Source organism: Oncorhynchus kisutch, linkage group LG10 (assembly GCF_002021735.2).
Source record: "Oncorhynchus kisutch isolate 150728-3 linkage group LG10, Okis_V2, whole genome shotgun sequence".
NCBI classification, from domain to species: domain Eukaryota; kingdom Metazoa; phylum Chordata; class Actinopteri; order Salmoniformes; family Salmonidae; genus Oncorhynchus; species Oncorhynchus kisutch.
In genome coordinates, this window is record NC_034183.2 from 51,277,626 (window position 1) to 51,303,344 (window position 25,719).

General features: G+C 45.7%; 1 protein-coding gene across 4 annotated transcripts in view; it reads left to right on the top strand.

The window, feature by feature from the left end:
- LOC109898348 (rap guanine nucleotide exchange factor-like 1) overlaps positions 1 to 19,659 on the top strand; it is a 32,546-nt gene extending 12,887 nt beyond the window's left edge. Inside the window, exons 1-15 of one of the 4 annotated variants that reach the window (XM_031833898.1) lie at positions 1,081 to 1,241; positions 1,519 to 1,597; positions 4,494 to 4,644; positions 5,787 to 5,884; positions 7,469 to 7,584; positions 7,869 to 8,036; positions 8,408 to 8,505; positions 8,703 to 8,825; positions 8,978 to 9,156; positions 9,390 to 9,480; positions 9,738 to 9,788; positions 10,014 to 10,101; positions 14,499 to 14,563; positions 14,728 to 14,782; positions 17,477 to 19,659. In XM_031833898.1, coding sequence (XP_031689758.1) covers positions 1,539 to 1,597; positions 4,494 to 4,644; positions 5,787 to 5,884; positions 7,469 to 7,584; positions 7,869 to 8,036; positions 8,408 to 8,505; positions 8,703 to 8,825; positions 8,978 to 9,156; positions 9,390 to 9,480; positions 9,738 to 9,788; positions 10,014 to 10,101; positions 14,499 to 14,563; positions 14,728 to 14,782; positions 17,477 to 17,601 — 1,467 coding nt within the window. In that variant the 5' untranslated portion in view covers positions 1,081 to 1,241; positions 1,519 to 1,538 and the 3' untranslated portion in view covers positions 17,602 to 19,659. Of the gene's footprint in view, positions 1 to 1,080; positions 1,242 to 1,518; positions 1,598 to 4,493; positions 4,645 to 5,786; positions 5,885 to 7,468; positions 7,585 to 7,868; positions 8,037 to 8,407; positions 8,506 to 8,702; positions 8,826 to 8,977; positions 9,157 to 9,389; positions 9,481 to 9,737; positions 9,789 to 10,013; positions 10,102 to 11,062; positions 12,844 to 14,498; positions 14,564 to 14,727; positions 14,783 to 17,476 lie in introns of those variants that run through there. The other 3 variants (XM_020493295.2, XM_020493296.2, XM_020493298.2) reach the window with 3 other exon arrangements.
- Positions 19,660 to 25,719: the final 6,060 nt, after the last annotated feature.

A 25,719-nucleotide genomic window follows, 5' to 3' on the forward strand; every position in this document is an offset into this window, starting at 1 on the left:
ACACAATACATCATTAAATGTCATCCACACATGGACACCGACACCATATATTACGTTCATTGGAAGAGCATAATTGCCATATGTAGTGGATACTTTAGGCAGTGAGTGGATCAGAAGCCTCTATTACAATCAAGCATGGTACATAGACCCTAGAAGTAGAATCACATACAGAGAATGACTTCTGAAGTTATTCATTATATCCAATGTCACACAGTATGTTCTTTCGTTCCTGTTGAAATATGAAGGAGTCAGTTAGAATAGCCAGGAGGAAGAGCGGTCTGAACAGGCCTTAATCTAGTGGTGATCGAACAGTAACAGCCAACACCTCCATGCTTTCTACGCTTTATGAATCCAAAGCAGGTATTGCCATTCCACTGTCCCAGCCCCGCTCCAACGTGTGCCAAATACACACACACACACACACACACAAAACACACACACACACACACACCCCCTCAGAGGTCAGTGGGTTCCATTTTGTGACCGTCTCAGTCTGGGATCGAGCATGGGGGAGGTTTGATTAGCACATCTAGTGAGTGCGCTCTTAATGATGCACTCTGTGTCGCAGCTTCTAGTAATTTTCATAAAAACATTTTTTACATTTATTTTTTATTTTTTTGCATATCCCGAACAGAGACATCTGCAGGCCTACATTGTCAACATCCTCACACCCCTAGTGTGTGTGTGGTGTCTTGTTGATGATTAGTGTGTTAATACCTGTCTGTAAAATAGAACACTTTTATCCCATATGTCTGACCCTGTGAGGTCAGGTATCCACTTGTCTGCTTATCCCCATAATACCAGCAGTAAACTAGGGAAAGTCAATCCTGTCACAATCGCATGTCACCGGTAACAATCCCTCCACACTCCGTCTACCGCTTGTCCAGAATAACAACTTCCCCTAACCAGAGAGGAAATGGGCCTACACTTTCCAATTTCATCCGCCTCGTTTGTTGTCATTTTGAAATAGTAATAACACAGCACGAGTCAATGAAATCTCATCTGATTTAGTGGGATTGGGGCGACTTTAACCGCAAGTCCAGCCGGTCCGCGACTCCTAGTCAGGGTTTATTAATAGAGGCCACCACATTGCCCTCCCCTCTGGTGTAGCGCTATAGACTGCAGACTGAATTGGAGCACAGAGGACCAGGTGGCGGTTTCACTGAGACAGGATTTATCTTAGCCCAGTAGCAGAAGCCCCCCGCGCTGCGCCAGGGCCCGGGATTTAACAGCAGACAAAGGTGACGTTAAGGGATTTCAGACGCCCGTTTCTTTTAGTTTAAAAAAATCTCTGACGCAATAATCAAATTAGAGTTTTGGGGGCATGACCGGTTAAACAAGCACAGTGGAGCTTCAGCTGCAACGGCTGTAGAAGCACATCCATGCATAATTAACGTGCATTTTCTCTCTCCTCCCGCTCTCTTCCTCTCCCTCTTCCAATATTCCCTCGTCATAATCACTTTCTCTCACTTTCTTTTCCTGACTATTTTCTTCTCTCTCTCTCTCTCGTTTCTACAGAAACACTCCTGGATGACTTCATGTTGACACACCCCATCTTCCTGGCCTCGGACAGGTTCCAGCAGGTCCTACTCCAGCAGTATCCTTTACCTTCCCTTTCCTTCCTGGCCTAGCCTGGGAGCCCCAATGTGTAAACACACACACACCTGCGCACCCTTCCCAGACATCCCCAGGAAGAACTGGGATGCCAGGAAGGCTCGGTCCGTTCACCCCCATCCGCCGTGCTAGGCGAGGGTGGCCCACTTCGGGTTTCCTGTCCCGAGTGCTCGTTAGCGCCAAGAGAATGCGGTTTTGTTCAACGCCGCTACTTCGCTAGGCTAATATAAACAATGGCCCTGAACTGGCCTTGACACCTATTTGGACATGGGCAACATGTTTTTGTGCTTTAGAAAGGGTTCTCTTTGTCATTTGAAGCGACATGTTAAGTAGCCTAGCATATGATATTCGCTGTGTTAAAAGCAAGGGCTGTTTTTCGTGGAACATGCACACAGTGTTCAAATAAAATCTCTTGCAAATTAGCTGATAAAAATAAAATAAAACATTTTTAAAAAGTCATTCTTTATGAATATTGATATTTCTGCAGTATCAAAGCCATATTAGGCTACTCAGGCCGACGCTCAATTTGAGTACGATTATCCAGTGCTGTTGCGCGTAACTTGGCAGGAGCACTCGACCGAAGGCTTAAGAACCGAAAACTCCTAAGTAACAACAACTCCACTGGCTCCCGTCTGCACCAAGCCAAGGAACGGGGTTTCTGTTTTGGCACCACCACAGGGGGTTCAGTAAAGTTGAGCTCCATTCCCCGACACAGAGCTGTGGATTTGGGTCGCGGTAGTAGTGCATTCATTGGCAATGGGCCACACTGCTACTTAACGTCTGCCTCGTGGCTAACTCCGTTTCCCATATTATTACACTACAGTGGACCAATGGATATTATATTCGGCCTCTGCCGATCTACAATGAACATATTTACAGCAATGATGTGATAATACTGCCTATGTCTGGCTTTAGAATCTTCCTCCCCCCCCCCATTACAATAGCTTGCCCCCCCCCAATTATGATAGCTTGCTTTTTTTTAAGGGTGTATGTACTGTAAGTGAAGACATTCATCTTTTAGTGATGAGACGGTATGTATTCCCCCAGATATAGTGAGTCTGTCGGTGCATGTCTGTGTGTAAAGGGATAGTGTCTGTCTGTCTACGTTTTTGTTAAGCGTGTGGATAGACACTGCACCACCTTTTATCTCAGAACCCCCGTTCAGTGTGTCTGACCTACATTCCCTCACGGAAGACCCTGGCTGTGTGTGTGTGTGTTTTAGAGGCCTGAGCGGCCCTCCAGACGACAATGGGCGTCTCGACGGAGACGGCAACACAAAGGCATTCTGGGAAAGACCGTCCGCATGCCTCGCTGCCCTTAATGCAGCTTGTCTGGGCCCTAGTGGGATGCCCCAGTGTGTGTGGAGAGGGGTGTTCTTTACAAATGATCAATGATCCAGCCTGTTCTCCACTGTACCTCTTAACCCTCTCCTCCTCCCTCCCGTTGTCTTTCTCTCACACCCTTTCTTTTTCTCTTCTCTCTCTTTCTCTCCATCCATACCTCTCCCTCAGTCTCGCTGGCCCTAGTCCAGCCTAATCAGATCTTTTTTGTTTGTTGTGGAAATGTGTTTGGCTTCCTGCTGGAAATGAAAACAAAAGCTACCTCCAATTCCATTAGGAAAACTGAGAATTGTTCCCTTTACTTCACTCTCCCTGGACAACTCATCCCAGACCCTTCACACACACTCTAAAGACACATACACACTACACCACACTTGTAGTGGCTGAGCGATCAAAGCCCAGAACCCCGGCTATGTTGAAGAGCCCTGTGGGGGGGACTCCTAGCCACTGTGGGGGCTGGTGCCAAACTCCCACACCAGCAATAGAACACAACCCAGTTGAACAGAACCGAGAGAATTAGAAACTGGAGTGCAATATAAACCCAGCAGTTGGCCTTAGGGTTAGGTTGCTGTTTCTGGAGCTGGGAGAATTAGGCGAACAGGGGATCATAGATATAGAATTACTAGATCTGGAATGTCATCGAAGGCATTGGTAAATACTGTTCAGTGTGTGAGTTTGAAGGTCACAGGCCTGTGGTGGACTTGGATTGTGGTCTGAAATAGAGGAGTGTGTCAGGGATAGTCCCCTTCAGTTTAGCCATGAAGTCAGGTGGGTAGTCCCCTTTTTATATTTAGAATAGGATGTCAGGTTTCCCCGTGTGTGTGTGTGCGCGTGTGTGCATGTGCATGCATGCGCACGTATGACTACTCTTTGGTGGTGAGTACAACACAGACGCATGATGGCATGCCTCAAGTCACAGACTGAAAATATCCAAATATCACACTAATTCTGGTGGAAAGACTATGCCGTGCAGAGCTCTTCAAACTCTTTCCTGCATTATTTGCTAAGATGCTCTCCTCCTGTTGTGCTGGGAGCTGGAGGAAAGAGGAGAGAGTGTGTGTGTGGGCAACGATGGGTGTGTCTGAGAGCCTTCACCACACAGCTCTCTGCTCTGGTTAAGCTGTAATTACTAGTTGCTTGTTTGACTCTGAACACACTGCACTGAAATACTGTGTTTTTCCATCTGCGCGTCAGGTGACCATGGTTCTCCAGCTGTGTGTTTCAGCGAGTTTAGTTGCGTTTCCACAGGATGTCTTTGAGCGTCTGCATGTGTCTGTGAGCGGTAATTTTAATGTGTGTCTTCTGTCAGTGTGGCGTGTGCGTGAAGGTATTCACAACCGATGTTGTGCAACTATGATGCAATTACGAAGAGTGTAATTTGTGCTAGTACGACATAAATCATTTTGGTGTGTGTGTATAGTAAACAAGTACTAGAAAATAGCGCTCTCCAGCTTCAATATCAATCTCCTAATGACAGGCATCAGTAGATATTCTCTCTCCGTCTGTCTCTGTGGCTTTTCTCCTTGACTCTGGGTTCAGATTTGGTGTGGAGGGGAAGGCAGGGGAGGGCTGGCCCAGCTGGGACGGGACAGAGAGGAAGCAGGCTGTGCTAAGTGTTGCCTTCCGTTACCTGGACACGTACAGAGAACTGCTGCAGGAAGAGGGCGAGAGGTCCAACAGCTTCCCCAAGGTACTGGTCCCACACACACACACACACACACACACGTGCACAGATACACCACACACACACACACGTGCACAGATACACCACACACACACACACGTGCACAGATACACCACACACACACACACGTGCACAGATACACCACACACACACACACGTGTGCACAGATACACCACACACACGCGTGCACAGATACACCACACACACACACACGTGTGCACAGATACACCACACACACGCGTGCACAGATACACCACACACACACACACACGTGTGCACAGATACACCACACACACGTGTGCACAGATACACCACACACACACACGTGTGCACAGATACACCACACACGTGTGCACAGATACACCACACACGTGTGCACAGATACACCACACACACACACACACACACACACGTGTGCACAGATACACCACACACACACACACACACACACACACGTGTGCACAGATACACCACACACACACACACACACACACACACACGTGTGCACAGATACACCACACACACACGTGTGCACAGATACACCACACACACACACACACACGTGTGCACAGATACACCACACACACAATAGCCATCCTGCAGGACGATGGTGTGAGATCGAATGATTTGTCAGTGTTAAACACACACTACAAGCACACACACACACACACACACACACCTGCTCTTCCATCCAAGCAGCCTGGCATCAAGTCCGTGTGCTGTGGCGTTCTCTCTGGGTGGGAGCTGTGTGGAGTGTTGATTCTGGCGGCACTCTTTTTAGTGCCGCCCGGGTTGTCATGGTGACGGAACTGACTCAGCTGAGCACACCTTGGGAAGTGAGGCGGCTTTTGGGGCGCTTCTACCTTTCCTTCTGTAGTCACATTTAATAACACATCTCTTGTCAGTTTCTTTCACACAGACCCCTTGGCTTCTTCCACTGCTCTGTTCTGTCTCCACTGTCGTCTACCTGTATCTCTGGTGTTCTGTCTCGCTTTATTTCTGGAATACTGTAGATGCAGTCTGTCTAGCAGCAGATCTTGTGACGAACTGCAACTGCCCACACAGTGCTGGTAGACACAAACGAGCACACAGACGAGAGGCACAAAGTGCACTCCCTCTCTGAATGTGATGTCTCTCCTCTGCCTCAGGAGCTATATCTGTGTGCAGTCCAAGAACTCAGTCAGTTCCCCGAGCTCGTGGAAGACGTGCTGAAGCTTCAGCGATGGACCGAGATCCTCCAATGCCCGTAAGTCACACATCCACGCCAGCCAGATACACACGCACATATACACACACACACACACACCGAGCCCACAGTCTTGCCTTTTAGCACCAGTCTGCTAGGGACAGCTTTTCTGGTGTTCTGGGGCTGTGAAAGGCATTGCAGCTGGATGTTGCTGTATCACTCCTCTTGGTTTAGTCTGAATGCCTTTTATCTCACAAGTTTAACAATCACTATTAATTAGTGTAATACAGTGCCTTGCAAAAGTATTCATCCCCCTTGGCGTATCTCCTATTTTGTTGCATTACAACCTGTAATTTAAATGGATTATTATTTAGATTTCATGTAATTTGACATACACAAAATACTCCAAATTGTTGAAGTGAAATGGAAAAAAAAACTTGTTTTCAAAAAATATAAGAACTGTTACAATGGTGCGTGTGTATGTATTCACCCCCTTTGCTATGAAGCCCCTAAATAAGATCTGGTGCAACCAATTACCTTCAGAAGTCACATAGTAAGTCAGTTAGATTGCACACAGGTGGACTTTATTTAAGTGCCACATGATCTGTCACATGATCTCAGTATACATACACCTGTTCTGAAAGGCCCCAGAGTCTGCAGCACCACCGAGCAAGGGGCACCACCGAGCAAGGGGCACCACCGAGCAAGGGCCACCACCGAGCAAGGGGCACCATGAAGACCAAGGAGCTCTCCAAACAGGTCAGGGACAAAGTTGTGGAGAACTACAGATCAGGGTTGGGTTATAAAAAAATATCCAAAACGCTGAACATCCCACGGAGCACCATTAAATCCATTATTTAGAAAATGTTTGTCTTCCAGAGATTTGGGACGGAGGTTCACCTTCCAGCAGGACAATGCCCCTAAGCATACTGCTAAAGCAACACTCGAGTGGTTTAACGGGAAACATTTTAAATGTCTTGGAATGGCCTAGTCAAAGCCCAGACCTCAATCCAATTGAGAATCTGTTGTATGACTTTGCTGTACACCAGCGGAACCCATCCAACTTGAAGGAGCTGTAGCAGCTTTGCCTTGAAGAATGGGCAAAACTCCCAGTCACTAGATGTGCCAAGCTTATAGAGACATACCCCAAGAGACTTGCAGCTGTAATTACTGCAAAAGGTGGCTCTACAAAGTACTGAATTCGGGGGTGGCGGGGGGGGGGGGGGTTGAATAGTTATGCACGCTCAAGTTCTGTTTTTTTTGTGTAAATCAAATGATACAAACCCCCCCCCAAAAAAATCTATTTTAGTTCCAGGTTGTAAGGCAACAAAATAGAAAAAATGCCAAGGGGGGGTGAATACTTTCGCAAAGCCTTGGTTTCTCCTTTAGCCTCCTAGCTCACACTGGTTTATGTAACACATTGTGGTGCCTTCCCCTATAAATAGGGCTAGGAGTTTCCCCTGACCTTGTAAGGAAGAACTCTGGCCCCTATTAATTACAATCTACTTACTTGCAGGCGACGGTACATACAGACCTTGTGGGTCCATCCCACTGCGGCACACAAGCCGTCACACCCAATTTAAAAACTCGCTGGCTTTGAAAGGATGCAAAGACTGACAAGACCGTCTACTGTGTTTCCCTAAGCAGCTCAGAGGAGGACAAGGAGATTCGGAAGAAGCAGGTCCGCCCTCTTTTCCGCCACTTCCGTCGCATCGATGCCTGTCTGCAGCCCAGAGAGGCCTTCCGGGGCTCAGATGAGAGTGAGTGAGACACATCAATCATACTGTGATACTTTCTGTATTTTGAAAGTTCTATATCTTGGGGAAAAAAAACGTAATTTCTCACATGCAAAACATTTTGGGACTGTATCAACAGTGGACTAATGAAGAAGAAACAAAAAATACCCAAAGATTGTTTTTGAGTGGTATTTTCCTTTCTAAGGTATTCAGATATAGGCCAACCGATATGGGACAGATGTTGTACACACTAAAGCCATGTGGGTGAAGTTAAAACGGCTGTGTGTGTTGTGTGTGTGCGCGCGCAGTCTTTTGCAGGGTGTACACGCCGGACCACTCGTACGTGACGATCCGCAGCCGTCTGTCGTGCCGCGTGGGGGAGATACTGGCGCTAGTCAGGGAGAAGCTGCAGTACAGCGAAGACCAGCCAACCCAACCTGGCAACCTGCTGCTGGTGGCTGTCACCTCCGCCGGGGGTAGGACCACCCACACACAGATACTGTATACTTTAAACCTACGATTACTTCTCGCCATGCCTACTTTTGATTGGCGTTCTGCAGGAAAAAAACAGCCACAACCAAAACACCCAATCAGACAATGCAAGCTTTGACATGATTGTTTGAACAGCGACGCTTACATCCACAAAGAGGTTTAGATTTAAATCCACAAATGACTACCCACCACTGCTTGGCGCTAAGCTGCCATAGTGTTTTGACTCTATGGAGATGAAAACAGTTCGTTGATGTTCTGACGTGTATCTGTGTGCTTCTTGTTATGTGTTGCTGGAATCTCTACTAATCCATTGCGTGTGTGCTGATGTGTGGGCTCATTTGTGTTGTGTTCTCAGAGAAGACCGCTTTCCGGCCTAGCGACGAGGCGGTCTTCACCACCCTGGGAGTCAACACTCACCTGTTTGCCTGCGAGCCCTCCGAGCTGGAGAGCCTGGTGAGTCCTAGAACACGAGTCATCACTTAACAATGGAGAAACAAAAGCCCTGGCTGGTGGCTATTTTGGATAGCTCTAAACAACATTGTTTACATTTGAGTCATTATTGTGCTCATAAACATGCTAAGGAGATGAAACAATGAAGGTGCTTTAGTCCAAAGCTTCTCTGGTAAGACTTTTTTTTTTTTTCTCCTTAGCTTCCCTTACCTGAGGAGATCCACTGGTCACCCGGCGACAGTAAACTCCATGACATGAGTGCTGAGGAGGTAGCCACTCAGCTGGTGGTGTTTGACTGGGAGCTCTTTAGCTGCGTGCATGAGGTCAGTGATTGGTGGAGCTGTTAGTACTGGGCGGAACCTCTGACAAATAATTGCAAAAAAAGTTCTCCATGATAAGGAATTATGCTGTGTGTGGTCTACCTACATTTTTGATGAGGTAGACTTATAGTACGTTTCTTCATTGGTATGTCCAGGTGGAGTTTGTGTGCTATGTGTTCCACGGCGAGCAGGCTCGCTGGCGCCCCCTCAACCTTGAGCTGGTACTGCAGCGATGCAGCGAGGTGCAGCATTGGGTCGCCACCGAGATCCTGCAGTGCCAGTCGCTGCCCAAGAGGGTGCAGCTTCTCCGCAAGTTCATCAAGATCGCAGCTCTGTGAGTTCCGGGTGACCTATTGAATTGTATTACACCTAGGTGTGTTGTATTGATGAAATGCATTTGAATGGTGTGTGTGTGTGGCCACAATAATAGTTTAAAATAGTGCCCAGTAGTGTTATTATTTGATCATTCCTAACAGTGTGTTTTACGGCGTTTTAGTTTATGGTGAAGTGTGTGTTATTGTCTAGTCTTATCTAACGTGTGTGTGTGTGTGTGTGTGTTTACTCCAGGTGTAAGCAGCAGCAAGACCTGCTGTCCTTCCTAGCTGTTGTTCTGGGGTTGGACAACCCTGCAGTCAGCCGCCTTCGCCTCACCTGGGAGGTAAAACACACACACACACACACCAGTGGAGGCTGCTGAGGGTGAGACAGCAAATAATGGCTGGAAAGGAGTAAATGGAATGATGCATTTGATACCATTCCACTCCTGCCATTACCACAGACATGTCCTCCCCCAGTTAAGGTGCCACCAACCTCCTATGATACATACTCCTCTATGCAGACAGTCAACATGCACCTCAGCAAACACACTGGCGTAGGGATTTGTTTCTAACTCTGGGGACTATTTGTTTGTGGCAGGGCCTACCTGGGAAGTTCAGGAAGCAGTTCCAGCAGTTTGAGAGCATTGCGGTGAGTGGCTGTTCGGGGTCTTGTAGGGGACAGTTGATGGAGCCCCTATAATATGGGCTTACTGTGTATCAGGGTTGAGCTCAGTTCCATTTGTCAGTCAACAAATATAAAATAGGTCTTCTGACCTCAAAAAGTAAATGACCCCAATCTGTATGTGGCTACGGGTTCATTTATAAAGGCACATTTAGTGAAGGGTGAGTGAGTGAACGCGTTGTTGTTTTTCAGGATCCATCCAGGAACCACAAGTCGTACAGAGACCTGATGGGCAGCCTCAGGCCCCCTCTCATCCCCTTCACACCGCTGCTGCTCAAAGGTGAGACAGACACACACACACTGTACACTATACACACAGCAAGCAAATTCACACAAACACTGTAGTTCTCTCTCTCCACTACCCAAATGCATATGTTCATCGCCACAAAGATGCATCTTTACTAATACAAAACACACCCTCACACACCCCATCCACACAGGCCGCCATTGGCTCAAACCACAGACTAAATGAGTGACGCCGGGCCGCTCCTCAAGGTCTCTCTCTGGCCATGGACACACACACACACCATAGCTGAGGAAACGCTACACGGTGTGTGTGTGTGTGGTGCTGAAAACAGGGGCACAAACCTCTACAACCCCCCTCAAACACACACTCACTCTACCCTCCAGATGTTGTCCAGATGTGAGCTCATAACATCTCTCATACACACACACACACACACACACACAATGCTGATTAGAAGGCAGCCTTTCAGCCCGCCTTGCTAATTAACACCCATAGTTAATCTCTCCATCTCCCTCAACCCTAGCCTGGGTACCAGTCTCTTTAGCGAACATTCCACTCCTTGTCATTTGGAATGGCAGTGGAAGGTTCGCTGAAGAGAATGGTGCTCAGGCTACCTCCACCCTGCACACACACAGAGCTCAGCATGCTGCCTCCCTGCTGGGCAACACGAGTATGTGACTCGTTTCATGTTAAATGAGGCCGATGCTGGAGTCTACATGTAACGTACTTCTGCATCCTCTTGAGGAGTGAATAAAGACGGCTGTACATTCAGTCATTACACTTACACATACAGACGTACAAAGACATCCAGCATATCCACACACACACACACACACACACACACACATGCAACATGAACACAGGCTTGAGGCACTTCATAACCTACCGCTCCAACTTCACAACAGAAGTCCCTCATTATCTAAGAAAAGTGTGTTTTTCTCTCTCCTTCTCCCTTTCATTTCCTTTCTCTCCCACGCACACCCTTTTAACTCAGCATGGGGGACCCTGTCTATCAACATAACCAGGTGGCATTCATTTCTCTGCTTTGAGAGCACACACCTCCACAGTTGATCAGCTCCATAATGAGCTCTACCTCCTTCCACCCTGACCTCCCTCCACCGTTGCCATGTACCCTGCTTTGAGTGTCAACTCCTTTTTTTCTCTCCTTTTCTCTCCATTCCTTTTTCAAATCTAATCATTTCAAGGCAAGGGATTTCTCATCTTTTTTAGATTAACAAAGAATTGGATCTGTTCAGGAATTGGATCAACAAAATATCACTCCCATTATTATATAGGCTAGCTGTAATTCATCGCTGTGATAATAGATTGGTTATGTACTTACATCATTCTACACCATAATACTGTGTGTGCAATTTCCTTAATGTGTAGTATATTACACTTAAGTGTGTGCTTGTCTCGTTCTCTCTCTCTCACACACACACTCACACACACATTGAGTATAAAAGCTCTCTAATCAATGTCACTTAGACACCAAAAACATGTGTGGAATGTTTTATATTTGAATGCTGTGTATACCAGGCTCCAATATAATGTCAAGTTAAGAATGACGCCAGCTCCTAGTTTCCTATACAGGTCTGCCCCAAGCTCTCAAGTCTCTTCCTTATTTGAAGATCAATTCAATCTAACGTTGTAGTATTTTTATGCAGCTGTTTTCCACCAATGGTCCAATAGAATCACAGAATGGTTTTGGTGTACTGTAATATAATAATGTAGCTCAGTTGGTAGAGCATGGCACCAGGGTTGTGGGTTTGATTCCCATGGGGGACCAACTTAAAAAATATATTTTTTTTACACTATCCACTCACTTACCGTAAGTCGCTTTGGAGAAGTGTCTGCTAAATGACTAAAATGTTCTTGTGAAATAATAATGAGGCTTTTTATCCGAAGTGACTTAGTCATGTGTGCGTACATTTAAAAAAAAAAAAACATTTGGCTGGTCCCGGGGATCGTACCCACTATCCCTGTGTTGCAATTACCATGCTCTTCCAACTGAGCTACAGAGGACCATGAACTTAAACAAGACAAACGTACAAGACAACGTACATACTTTAAAAAAAATCGACTCCTACGGCTACCAGGTCGACTCCTTTCACAGCTAAATGCTTCCACTTTTTCATAATAGGACCATAGAGAATGATAAAGGTCTCATCTTTGTATCTGTCCCATTGTGGCGTCTGTGAGCGCACGGGCAGCGCAATTGAGGCCATCTCCATTTTGTAGTTGTCAATTTTCTTGTACTGTTTTTATCAGTTGGTAAACAAACTGAAATGGTGCATACTGCCACCTGCAGTTATGAAATGTTTGCGCACGAGTATAATTCATTAGCTGATCCCTCCTGATGACCTAGATAGAATTATGTGATCCTTCATTAAAGGGATAGTTCACCCAAATTAAGAAATAACACATTGGTTTCTTTAGCCTGTAAGCAGTCTATGGACAAGGTACAGCAATCCATGAACTATCCCTTTAACCCAGTTGACTACAAAAGGCTGAAAGTCCTGAATGGTGTTGCCCATGCTAAAACAGGCTTTTGGGCACTAGAGTACTCTCATTCTCTATGGGTAGGACACATCTGCTGGCTAGCAGCTTAACAACCATACTGCATAAGCATTGCTATATGTATTACTGAAGGTTTCTTAATGGCCACCAGCATGTCACTGCTGGCTTGCTTCTGAAGCTAAGCAGGTTTGGTCCTGGTCAGTCCCTGGATGGGAGACCAGATGCTGCTGTAAGTGGTATTGGAGGGCCAGTAGGAGGCACTCTTTCCTCTGGTCTAAAAAATATCCCAAAAAATATCCCAATGCCCCAGTGATTGGGGACACTGCCCTGTGTAGGGTGCTGTCTTTCGGATGGGACGTTAAACGGGTGTCCTGACTCTGTGATCATTAAAGATCCCATGGCACTTATCGTGTTAGTTCCCAATCTGGCCCGCATACCATCACGGTCACCTAATCATCCCCAGTTTACAATTGGCTCATTCACCCCCCCTCCTCTCCCCTGTAACTATTCCCCAGGTCGTTGCTGAAAATGAGAACGTGTTCTCGGTCAACTTACCTGGTAAAATAACAGGTAAATAAAATAATAAATGGTGCAACCCATAGGATTTGAAAAAAATTCTGCATCAGAAAATGTCCATTAATATGTCAGCAGTAATAGTGGAATGATTGTTTTGTGCAGTAGAACTTACCCACCAGTGTTGTGATATCCGTCTATTGATTTCTCCCGTAGGAGCGGCATCTGTTGACAAAATGGGAAAGCAGATTTTTGGCTGTGTTATCTAGTGGAAACCAGGTTGAGTGGCCATGTAGAAATCGCTCCGTCATGTCCTGCTTACTAATATTCTACACTGTTCACTCAATTTCAGTTTGAGAAAACAAGCACTGAATACTGTAGCGAATCATTGTACTAAATCGCTGTGAAATATATTTTCAATAACAAAAAAATAGTTTTTACAGCTGTTTGGACCAAAACCAAAAGTGAAAGACTAAAGCTCAATGAGAAGACTTGAATCCAGCCTATTGCTGTTGCAATTACCCTAGCTTCCACAAGGGGGAGAGGTTCTAGGTGTGGCACCTTTTTAAATGCTAGTACAACCTCTGATATTTCACTCTGACCTGGGTGGCAGGGTGAAGCATTTTCAAAATGTTATTGGACGTTATGTTATAGCAGGAGTGTATTATTGTGCGTAACCTGACAGCTCAGTGAGGGCTTCCTGGTACCACGCTCGCTGGTTCAGAACGATAGCCTTTGTCCGTTCATCTCTGTGGTTTAAATAACTGAACCGTTCAAGCAGGCATGTGTATGTTGTAAGATGCATCTGGCTTTTCTCTCTCTGTGTGATGGTGGGGGAGTGAGGGAGGAAGATGCATATGCTTGCTATGTGTGTGATAGAGAGTTGGTTGGCAAAGTTTGTGTGTGTGTGTTCGGGGAGAGAAGGTGTGCCTGCTGTCCAGTGTGCAGCTCATAAAGCTCAGCTCCTAGCATCTTTAGTCCAGGGGTGAAAGAGGTCACATTAGCGTATCGCCTGCCTCCCCTCCACCACACGCACAAACACCCTCCCTCCCCCAGGTCTAGCAGCATTCAGAACATTCTTCCTGACTGGGCGTATCGTCTCGATTAAACATGCCCCCCTTTTTTACCCATCACCTGCAAATTCCAGTTCCTATGAAGGGATCACGGATTGTGACTCTTTGGCTTGTCTCCCTCTCGGTCCTACCTGTCCTCCGTCTATGGGCTAAAGCACCGGTAGACAAGGGCAGCTGCTGGGGCAGGTGTCCACAAGCCATTACTTAACTGTTCCCTGCCTTCACTGTGTGTTTACCTTTCTCTCTCTCTCTTCTTTTTCTCTCTCTTTCCGTCTTCTCTTTCTTCTCGCTCGCTCGCTCTCTCTCGCTCTCTCGCGCTCTCAGATCTGACCTTCCTCCACGAGAGCTGCAAGTCGTTTCATGGGGAGCTTGTCAATTTTGAGAAGATGGTGAGTGTACGTTCAGCCATTTGACAGAATAGCCAAAGAAATACATGTCTGTTTCTATTCGGCACAATCGGCGTGATTCCCTGGACAACAAGTTACCCCCCCCCCCCATTTCCCTGACTACTGTCTTACTACACATTACTACACGCGTCTCCTCTTTCTTCCAGCATAAAGTTGCAGAGATGGTGAGGAGCATCAGACGATACAGGAGCTCCCAACTAGGTAAGCGTTAATGGCCACAGGCACACCTGTCTGTTAAGAATAGTCTTGAAGGAGCCGAGCTCCACCCTGCCATCTGTTTAGAACAGCACAGGCCTCGGGGCCGTTCAATCACACAACCGCCATTCACGACCACTACACACCCACACAGGCATTCTCCACCCATAATGAATGATATTACTGTCTGACAAACCACCTTGCTAAAACACTCCACTAAGTTGAGTTTAACACGTTAACATTATCATTCGTTACATACTCTAGTTTGCATAAACACCCACTAACATGAAGTCACCGCACCGGGTACAGCTCAAAACGCTGCGACATGGCTATCACACAGCCTAGCATGTTAAATGTTCAATATCATTATTATCATCACGTAGCATCACATGCTAAAACACTCGCTAATGTTGGTATCGCATCGTCTAGCATGCTTAACACTCAATAATATCACTCTCACGGTTACACAACACATCTCACAGCCTGGTGCACTATTTTTTAAGAGCCAGCATCCCCAAGCGTCAGTGTGATTAATTTGTATCGCGCTCGTGCGCTACTCCGTGCCTTGCGCTCATTAGTTTCAGTAAAGCGCGACGCTGTCGGCCACACTAAGATCATCGGCGTCCGGCCCACGTCCAGTCTAACGCTGTGCCCCGATCAACACACACAAGAGATTGCTGACGTGATATTAAGACTCTAACGCAAAGACTCGATAACCCAGTAGAACGTTGGCTTTCGCCACCCTCTTAACGCTGTGTATTTATTGACATGGGGGCATAAAGAGAGGGTTTCACAGCAGGTGAACAACTTGGCCTGTCTACATACAACACAACATGTAGAGGTTTTATACCAGCTGAGGATTCTTCACATGTACAAGCATGTTATATGTAGAAAAATACTCTGTCTAGATATTTTGGAAAACAAAATGTGAATGTTCATCATGGTAACACTCCTGACACAGTGCACTTGCTAATGGACAAACACCACACAATGTTGAACACCACTAAAATAACACAAGGTACTGTACCTTATTTGTACTGCTACATTGATATGGAGTAAAGTGTTGTTGGGTTTGGGGCTTCACAAGAAAGGCATTTCACTGTACTTGTGTACGTGACGTTAAAATTTGCGACCTGAGACCAGAGCCAAGCCTCACTGCTTCACGTCATACCATGACCTTAATCAGTGCATAATGTTGCCTCAGCCAGGGCAGGGTTAATGTTTGTTGTTGTATTTTACTTTTAGATCTAGTTACAGATCTAGTTCTGTCTATTAGATGACAAGTTAATTCCAAGGCTTAAGCTCCTTTTGTGATGTATAAAGAACACAAACAAGACTTGACGTAAACTGTGGTGGGTAGAACCTGAGGTTGAAAAGCTTCTGCCTGAAAGTGACAAAATGGGGTTTCTTTTCACTCTGGAATATTCCATCGTCTTCCTTCGGGATCCACAGACCAGTTGCAGGAAGTGCTGAAACCCTTTTTTAGATGTGTATTATATGGTACACAGTGCTATATGGTACACAGTGCTATATGGTACACAGTGCTATATGGTACACAGTGCTATCTGGGCTTAGATGCATAAGTCCTAGAGGGCTTAGTTACAACGGTACATTGTCTGAGATTACCACTGTATCCTAATGGACTGCATGGAATGTATCACAAAGTGCCTCGTTGGATGACCGCAGGGGTCTCTCTCTCTCATTTCAATCCCTCTATTTTTCACCATCTTTCTCCCCATCGCTTTTTTTTTTCCACCTGAGTGACTTTGACAATGGTCATCTCATTCCATTAAGTATAGGTTACTTCTGCTTAGCGAGCTAGAGCACACATTTAACCCCGTGTTCTCCAACAGGTATAGTCTACATTCAGGCATACACCACATTCACAAACCCATTGAACCCCCCCCACCCCCCCCAAAAAAGGAACCGCTTCAAAATGGCCATCTTATCCTATAGATCGCTGTTGTGATGGTGGCACAGAGGAGGATAACGATGCATCCAAGAAGGATTTGCTGCACCCAGAATGGGAAAGGACAAGTTGAGGCTATTGATAGCCTGCCTGACAAAGTGTTTTGCTGTTGGTTAGAACTGAATCAAACCAGTTTCTTTGCCTGCTGCATTGTGTGGGCTCGTCGTGAGCAGATGCTGCTGCGATCCTCTAGTTAGGTCAAGTGGAAGTAGTGGGGTATCTCCCGCCACCCGGTGGTGAGATCAGGACATTGCATGCCACAGCAGCTTCTCTGGGGGTTACACTACCATATAGCGCAGGGATCATCAACTAGATAAATATAAATATATATATATATATATTTATTTTTATTTATTTTTGCGGAGGGGGGGGGCAGGAATATAATTACAAATAATATGTAGACTGCAAATTGACCGAAAGTATCCCAAACATAATAATTTCAAACCTTGCCTATATTGAATACGATCACGTGCCTCTCTATGAGTGGGAATACTTGGGAACGGGTTTAGATTTTTTTGGAATAACTTGGAGCTTATTTCCTGGTGTTTTTATAGATTAATGTCTAATAATAATAATTATACCAAAAAAAAAAAATTGGTGCTAAGAACTTGGGGGTGGGGCAAATAAAACCACCTGCCAGTTGAGGGACCCTGATCTAGGTGGTGAAATGATTACTGCTTAAATTGTTTTGTTGGGGGTATGTTTAACTAATGAACTGACCTTTCTCGTAGCTTTGGATGCAGAGCCTTCCCCCTCTCACCTCCAGACCAAGGCCTACATTCGCCAGCTGCAGGTCATTGACAATCAGAACCTGCTCTTTGAAATGTCCTGCAAGATGGAGCCCAAAGACATGTGAGAGAAAGTGTGAGAAGAGGGACGAGAAAGAGGGAGATCGCCCATACTCACCCCCCCCCCCCCCCTTCTCCACTGCAACTCTGCCCTCCACAATGGCCTCAACTCTGATTGGATGAATCAGCTAGCCATTTTTGTAACTTTGCTATGCTGTGTTTTCCTGGCTTCCTCCAACACCCTTCCCGGTCTGCTTGTCACGAGCCACCGCTGATTTTGTGTACAATACTCAGACTGCTGGAAACGGCTGAGAAAAATGACTGGAACTCTTTTCTTTGAAGCCTTGTGCGTGTGACTGTGAGCATGTTGATGTATGAGGAGGGCAGGAGGTTCCAGGACTGACTTGAGTAGCAGATTGGACAGCCATTTTGCGCAGAGGATGAATGAATAGTAGACTTGTTTGATTTGTTTTTGTTTCCCCAACACCAAGTCATGCTTTTGCTTTCACGTCCAAGTGAAGCCTGTCCAGTTTGCACTGCCACCAAACCCCCTTCCCCAACTGAACCTTTCTGAACTTACCCAAACCAGGATGGTTAGCCCAAATGGGGAAAGGCCGGCTTTGTTTTACTAGACCAGTTGAACTGAAGTCTCTGACATTTGACCCCCAGACAGACTGTATTCCTGCTATTGTCCCACCTTTTCTCTGTGAACTACTCGGACGTGAGACAATCTAACCCTGTGACCTTTAACCTAACTCTTGACCCCTCCCCTCCAGCCAACATGGGCACTTACCACCGACCGCTCAGTGGCAGCCCTCAACGAGTCAGCGACAATTGGATAATAGAAAATATACTCCTGTACTAGTACTTCTGGGCTAAAATAAACCCTGAATTTATACCTCTGAACAAAAGCTTCCACCATGTCACAAGAAGATGTGGTATTCTGAGTGATGGTGGAATGAAAAGTCTCTGAACCCCATTTATGTGCTGCGGGCTTATTGGCTCCCCACATTCAAAGATCTCTCTCATTGGCTAAGTCAGTTGTTGATTGACAGCTCTTGATAATCCCACCCTTTTGGGGGGGGGGGGGGGGTTCAGACTGAGGCCTCAGGTTCACCATCACAAGACAAACCCTTCTTTATGTACAGTACAGATGATGGCAGCCAACCAAGCACTTTTGCCTGACCTCAGGGTACATTTCAGTGAGAATAAATACAGCATGAGAATTGTTTGTGATTTGTACAAAATGTTCAGTATAGTTCAGTTCAGTATGATTTTTATCGCAATTTAACAAAGCCATTGTCACATAACTCTTAACAAAAGAACCAAGGCCCGTTTTATTCTATAGGCATGGTACCATCATCATGGCCACTTGTACTGCACCATAGTTTCTAATATGCTGATTGATGAATTTTCTCGTTGAAAATGGAGTTAAACAACTGGACCCAGTGACGCTGACAACACTTGTTTGCCTGCAACTCTCTCAGGATCCCTGGGTCACGACCTTCGCGGAGGGCTGCCTGGCAATGCCTGTACGATAAAGCTGTAATGTAAATATTCTATGTGTAAATAGCAAAATAATATGGAGACTCTATTTTATGTAAGATGCAAGGAGATTATTTTATTTGTTTTTGTAAATCTGAGAACGGGTGTAAATGGAGACAGAAATGGAGTCTGCTACTGTAGTTGAGGTGAATTGATGAATTGTACAGCATATTTCTTCTGTTTTTTGTTTTCTTAAGCGAGGTAGGGTGGGGTGGGAATTTGACTCGCGTGGGGTTTTGTTTTTGTACAGAAGTCAGTGTTTACAGTCATCTCTCCTGAAACTCAGATGTGTCATTAGATGTGGCCCAAGGTTATATCAGAGCAGTTGTATCAAACCCACCCTTAACCCTTAGGCAATGTGTAGATCTGGAGTAATTGGATAGGTGGTAATGTAGTAATACCTCCACTTTGCCCTGTGATAGGCTAGATGGAATTTTCACTACATTATATTACTTATACCTATCACCTGTTTAGGAGGTTGGGGCTGAGGGTTTGGGAGTCGATCTGTTCTTTTTAACCATGGGGAGGCCCTTCACTCTGGCCTCAGTTACCACGCACCTAAATAAAGCCTCTTCTGATGACACCTGTGTGCTGTTGGTTTATTCTGTCATTTAACCTTGGCTGCTGCCTCTTTCTCAATTTTTCACTTAAAACATATAGGCATTGGCACACAGAGCAGAGGTTTAGAAAAGCTCATTTAAACCAATTCAAATGTATCAGTTCCTCCAACTAATTTAAGTTACTTGAGTTAATCATGGATGGATTTGGACATGAAGACCCGAAAATGCTAATATAGGTAGCATTAATTTGCATTGGATTTGTGCCACATATACTAAAAAGTTAGCATTTGATACAGTGGCTGGGTAAAAAACAAAACAAAGCATGGTCACACCTTGTCCATAAACTGCTTACAGTGTAAGCAAACCAATATGACAGAGGGCTTATCATTTTGTGCCGATATGGGATATACATTTTGTCCTATCATGATGGAATGGTCCCCGACCATATACCCTAGACACCCACCTGAGTGACCCATACACTGAGAAGTCCTTATGTGTTTTATAGGCCTACGGCAAGAAGCCAAGGCAGAAATATGCAGTCAGAGACCCACTAAAGAAGCACCGCCCACTCAAGATTCAGGAGCCTGCCTGGCCTTACAAAGCCAAAACCCCCGGATGGGTGAGCGTAACATAAAATACATTTCTCACAGCTGCTAATGAGAACCTTAATGACCTTGTACCTAGCCGGTGGGGTGCCCCCACCCAGGTCGTGGTAGTGCTGACAACACTAGCTGCAGTAACCCATGGGGAGGGGTCACACTTGGACAATCAGAGAGGGGGAAAATTGTGTCCCTGGTGGCACAAAACAATCAAAGGTCTGACTGCATAGAGATGCTTGTGTAAATGGGACCAGCGTAGGTGTTTCAGGGGAAGGGGGTGTAACAAATTTGATTTGAATTTGTCACATATACGTGTTTAGCAGAGGTTATTGCGGGTGTAGCGAAATGCTTGTGTTTCTAGTTCTGACAGTGCAGCAATATCTAACAAGTAATATTTAACAATTTCACAACATACCTAATACACACATCTAAGTAAAGGAATGGAATTAAGAATGTATAAATATATGGACGGGCAATGTCAGAGCCGGCATAGACTGAGATACTGTAGATAGTATAGAATGCAGTATATACATATGAGATGAGTAATGCAAGATATGTAAACATTATTAAAGTGACATTAAGGTGACAGGGTGTTCCATTTATTAAAAAGTCTGTGTATGTAGGCTGCAGTCTCTCTGTGCTAGTGATGGCTATTTAACAGTCTGATGGCCTTGAGATAGAAGCTGTTTTTCAGTCCGGGTCCCGGCAACTGTACTGACCTCGCAATGATAGCAGGGTGAACTGGATGATAGCGGGGTGAACAGGCAGTGGCTCAAGTGGTTTTGTCCTTGATGATCTATCTGGCCTTCCTGTGACATCGGGTGCTGTAGGTGTACTGGAGGGCAGGTAGTTTGCCCCCAGTGATGCGTTGTAAAGACCGCACCACCCTCTGGAGAGCCCTACGATTGTGGGCGGTGTAGTTGCCGTACCAGGCAGTGATACCGCCCAACTGGATGCTCAATTGTGCATCTATATAAAGGTTTGTGAGGATTTTAGGTGACACGCCACATTTCTTCAGCCTCCTGAGGTTGAAGAGGCTCTGTTGCACCTTCTCCACAACAATGTCTGTGTAGGTGTCCATTTCAGTTTGTTGGTGATGTGTACGCCGAGGAACTTAACTTCTCAGCTTCTCCACTGGTGTCCCTTTGATGTGGATCGAGGGGTGCTGTTTCCTGAAGTCCACGATCATCTCCTTTGTTTTGTTGACATTGAGTGAGAGGTTATTTTCCTGACACCACACTCCCAGAGCCCTCACCTCCTCCCTGTAGGCTGTCTCGTCATTGTTGGTAATCAAGCCTACTATTGTTGTCTTCTGCAAAATTGATGATTGAGTTGGAGGCGTACATCGTCACGCAGTCATGGGTGAACAGGGAGTACAGGAGGTGGCTGAGCACACACCCTTGTGTGGCCCCACCTGGGTACTATAGTGTTGGGTAATATAGTGTTGAATGCTGAGCTATAGTCAACAAACAGCATTCTTAAATTAGGTATTCATCTTGTCCAGATGGGATAGGGCAGCATGCAGTGTGATGGAGATTGCATCGTCTGTGGATCTATTTTGGAGGTAAGCAAATTGGAGTGAGTTTAGGACAGGCCTGGGCAATTATTTTCCATGGAGGGCCACATTCAAATATACACTGCTCAAAACAATAAAGGGAACACTAAAATAACACATCCTAGATCTGAACGAAATATTCTTATTAAATACTTTTTTCTTTACATAGTTGAATGTGCTGACAACAAAATCACACAAAAATTATCAATGCAAATCAAATATATCAACCCATGGAGGTCTGGATTTGGAGTCACACTCAAAATTAAAGTGGAAAACCACACTACAGGCTGATCCAACTTTGATGTAATGTCCTTAAAACAAGTCAAAATTAGGCTCAGGAGTGTGTGCGGCCTCCACGTGCCTGTATGACCTCCCTACAACGCCTGGGTCTGCTGATGAGGTGGCGGATGGTCTCCTGAGGGATCTCCTGCCAGACCTGGACTAAAGCATCCGCCAACTCCTGGACAGTCTGTGGTGCAAAGTGGCATTGGTGAATGGAGTGAGACATGATGTCCCAGATGTGCTCAATTGGATTCAGGTCTGGGGAATGGGCGGGCCAGTCCATAGCACCAATGCCTTCCTCTTGCAGGAACTGCTGACACACTCCAGCCACATGAGGTCTAGCATTGTCTTGCATTAGGAGGAACCCAGGGCCAACCGCACCAGCATATGGTCTCACAAGGGGTCTGAGGATCTCATCTCGGTACCTAATGGCAGTCAGGCTACCTCTGGCGAGCACATGGAGGGCTGTGCGGCTCCCCAAAGAAATGCCACCCCACACCATGACTGACCCACTGCCAAACTGGTTATGATGGAGGATGTTGCAGGCAGCAGAACGTTCTCCACGGCGTCTCCAGACTGTCACGTCTGTCACATGTGCTCAATGTGAACCTGCTTTCATCTGTGAAGAGCATAGGGCGCCAGTGGCGAATTTGCCAATCTTGGTGTTCTCTGGCAAATGCCAAACGTCCTGCACGGTGTTGGGCTGTAAGCACAACCCCCACCTGTGGACATCGGGCCCTCATACCACCCTCATGGAGTCTGTTTCTGACTATTTGAGCAGACGCATGCACATTTGTGGCCTGCTGGAGGTCATTTTGCAGGGCTCTGGCAGTGCTCCTCCTGCTCCTCCTTGCACAAAGGCGGAGATGGCGGTCCTGCTGCTGGGTTGTTGGCCTCCTCCACGTCTCCTGATGTACTGGCCTGTCTCCTGGTAGCGCCTCCATGCTCTGGACACTACGCTGACAGACATAGCAAACCTTCTTGCCACAGCTCGCATTGATGTGCCATCCCGGATGAGATGCACTACCTGAGCCACTTGTGTGGGTTGTAGACTCCGTCTTATGCTACCACTAGAGTGAAAGCACCGCCAGCATTCAAAAGTGACCAAAACATCAGCCAGGAAGCATAGGAACTGAGAAGTGGTCTGTGGTTATCACCTGCAGAACCACTCCTTTATTGGGGGTGTCTTGCCAATTGCCTATAATTTCCACCTGTTGTCTATTCCATTTGCACAACAGCATGTGACCTTTATTGTCAATCAGTGTTGCTTCCTAAGTGGACAGTTTGATTTCACAGAAGTGTGATTGACTTGGAGTTACATTGTGTTGTTTAAGTGTTCCCTTTATTTTTTTGAGCAGTGTATTTTTGCCATCACAGGCCAGAATCATATTAAATGGATGTGGTATATCACATTACCACATCCATTTGGTAGGTATTTTCATTATTAAAACATGCAATGAACTACACGGAGGAAAAGTACACTGTGCATTCAGCACCATGGACAGAACTCTTGTTAACGGGTATGCACAAAAACAAGAGCTCAACATTACATTTAAACCACTCAATCAGTGTAAGTCTCTGATGGGCATTGACTACAGCAGTGAAGTCAGGTATAGTTTCTGACGTCGCTATGCGCAGGATTGCTGAGAGGTGAGAGTCAGTAAGAGATGATCTGTGCCTTGACTTGTTATATTTCATCACTGAAAAAAATGGCTGTTCACATACTTAGGTTGACCCAAACAGTACAAACATCTTCTGAGCATGACTCCTAATCTTTGGAAAGTTTTGTTCATCGAGAGATGCGTAGAACCTCGTCCGAGCATGATTACTCGGGCGGTATTGAATCAGGCCGCGTACGGACCGGTGTTGTGCGGAAAATCTCCCCACTGTCAGAATCTCCCCCTTCGCGTGAACGCGCACGCACTTCTTCATTGCAGCGACTTGCTTGCTAGTTGAGATTTCTGATCACGTTAGGCTGTGTTTAATTTGATTTCGATTCCGGGTTGATCGCGGGGGAGGCACTAGTAATGTCTGCAGTTTTCGGTTTGGCTATTTGTTTCAAGTGTATTGGTCTATAAATAAATCTATTTTCCAAAATTCGTCATCTCTCCCATGTCTTATTCGACTCGTAGTTGTTCTGAAATGTTTATTGCTTGCCTACATGACTCCCTACTCTATGTTTAATATGACATATATATTAATTATTAATTTCGTGGAACAGTTTTATTTTTTTTACTATTTTCTACATTGTCGAATAAATAACAGTGAAGACAAAACTATGAATTAATACATGGAATTATGTAATATCCAAAAAAGTGAAGAAAAAAAAAACGAAATATATTTTAGATTCTTCAAATTAGCCACACTTTGCCTTGATGGCAGCTTTTCACACTCTTGGAATTCTCTCAACCAGCTTCACCTGAAATGCTTTTCCAACATTCTTGAAGTTGTTCCCACATATGCTGTGCACTTGTTGGCTGCTTTTCCATCACTTGGCGGTCCAACTCATCCCAAACCATCTCAATTGGGTTGAAGTCGGGTGATTGTGGAGGCCAGGTCAGCTGACGCAGCACTCCATCACTCTTCTTCTTGGTCAAATATCCGTTACACAGCCTGGAGGTGTATTGGGTCATTGTCCTGTTGAAAAACATATGATAGTCCCAGTATGCGTAAACCAGTTGGGATGGCGTATTGCTGCAGAATGCTGTGGTACCCTGGTTAAGTGTGCCTTGAATTCTAAATAAATCATAGACAGTGTCACCAGCAAAGCACCATCACACCACCTCCTCCATGCTTCACGGTGGTAACCACACATGCAGAGATCAGCAGGGGGCGGCAGGGTAGCCTAGTGGTTAGAGCATTGGACTAGTAACTGAAAAGGTTGCAAATTCAAACCCCCGAGCTGACAAGGTACAGATCTGTCATTCTGCCCCTGAACAGGCAGTTAACCCACTGTTCCTAGGCTGTCATTGAAAATAATAATTTGTTCTTAACTGACTTGCGTAGTTTAAAAAAAATATATCCAAAAAGGGCAGATTTCCACTCATGTTTCTTGGCCCAAGCAAGTCTCTTCTTCTTATTGGTGTCCTTTAGTGGTGTTTTTTTTGCAGCAATTCAACCATGAAGGCCTGATTCATGCTCTGAACAGTTGATGTTGAGATGTGTCTGTTACTTGAACTCTGTGAAGGGTTAGGGCTCCGAAGTGGCGCAGTGCATCTCAGCGCCAGAGGCGTCACTACAGACAACCTGGTTCAAATCAAGACTGTATCACAACCGGCTGTGATTGGGAGTCCCATAGGGCAGCGCACAATTGGCCCAGCGTCGTCTGAGTTTGGCTGGTGTAGGCTGTCATTGTAAATAAGAACTTGTTTTTAAATGACTTGCCTAGTTAAATAAAGGTAAATTTCATTTTTTTAAGTATTGATTTGGAATGAAATTTCTGAGGCAAGAGGGCCAGCATCCTGGAGTTGCCTCTTCGATGTTGATGTTGAAACTGGTGTTTTGCAGGTACTATTTAATGAAGTTGTCAGTTATGGACTTGTGAGGCGTCTGTTTCTCAAACTAGACACTCAAATGTACTTGTCCTCTTGCTCATTTGTGCACTGGGGCCTCCCACTCCTCTTTCTATTCTGCTTAGGTCCAGTT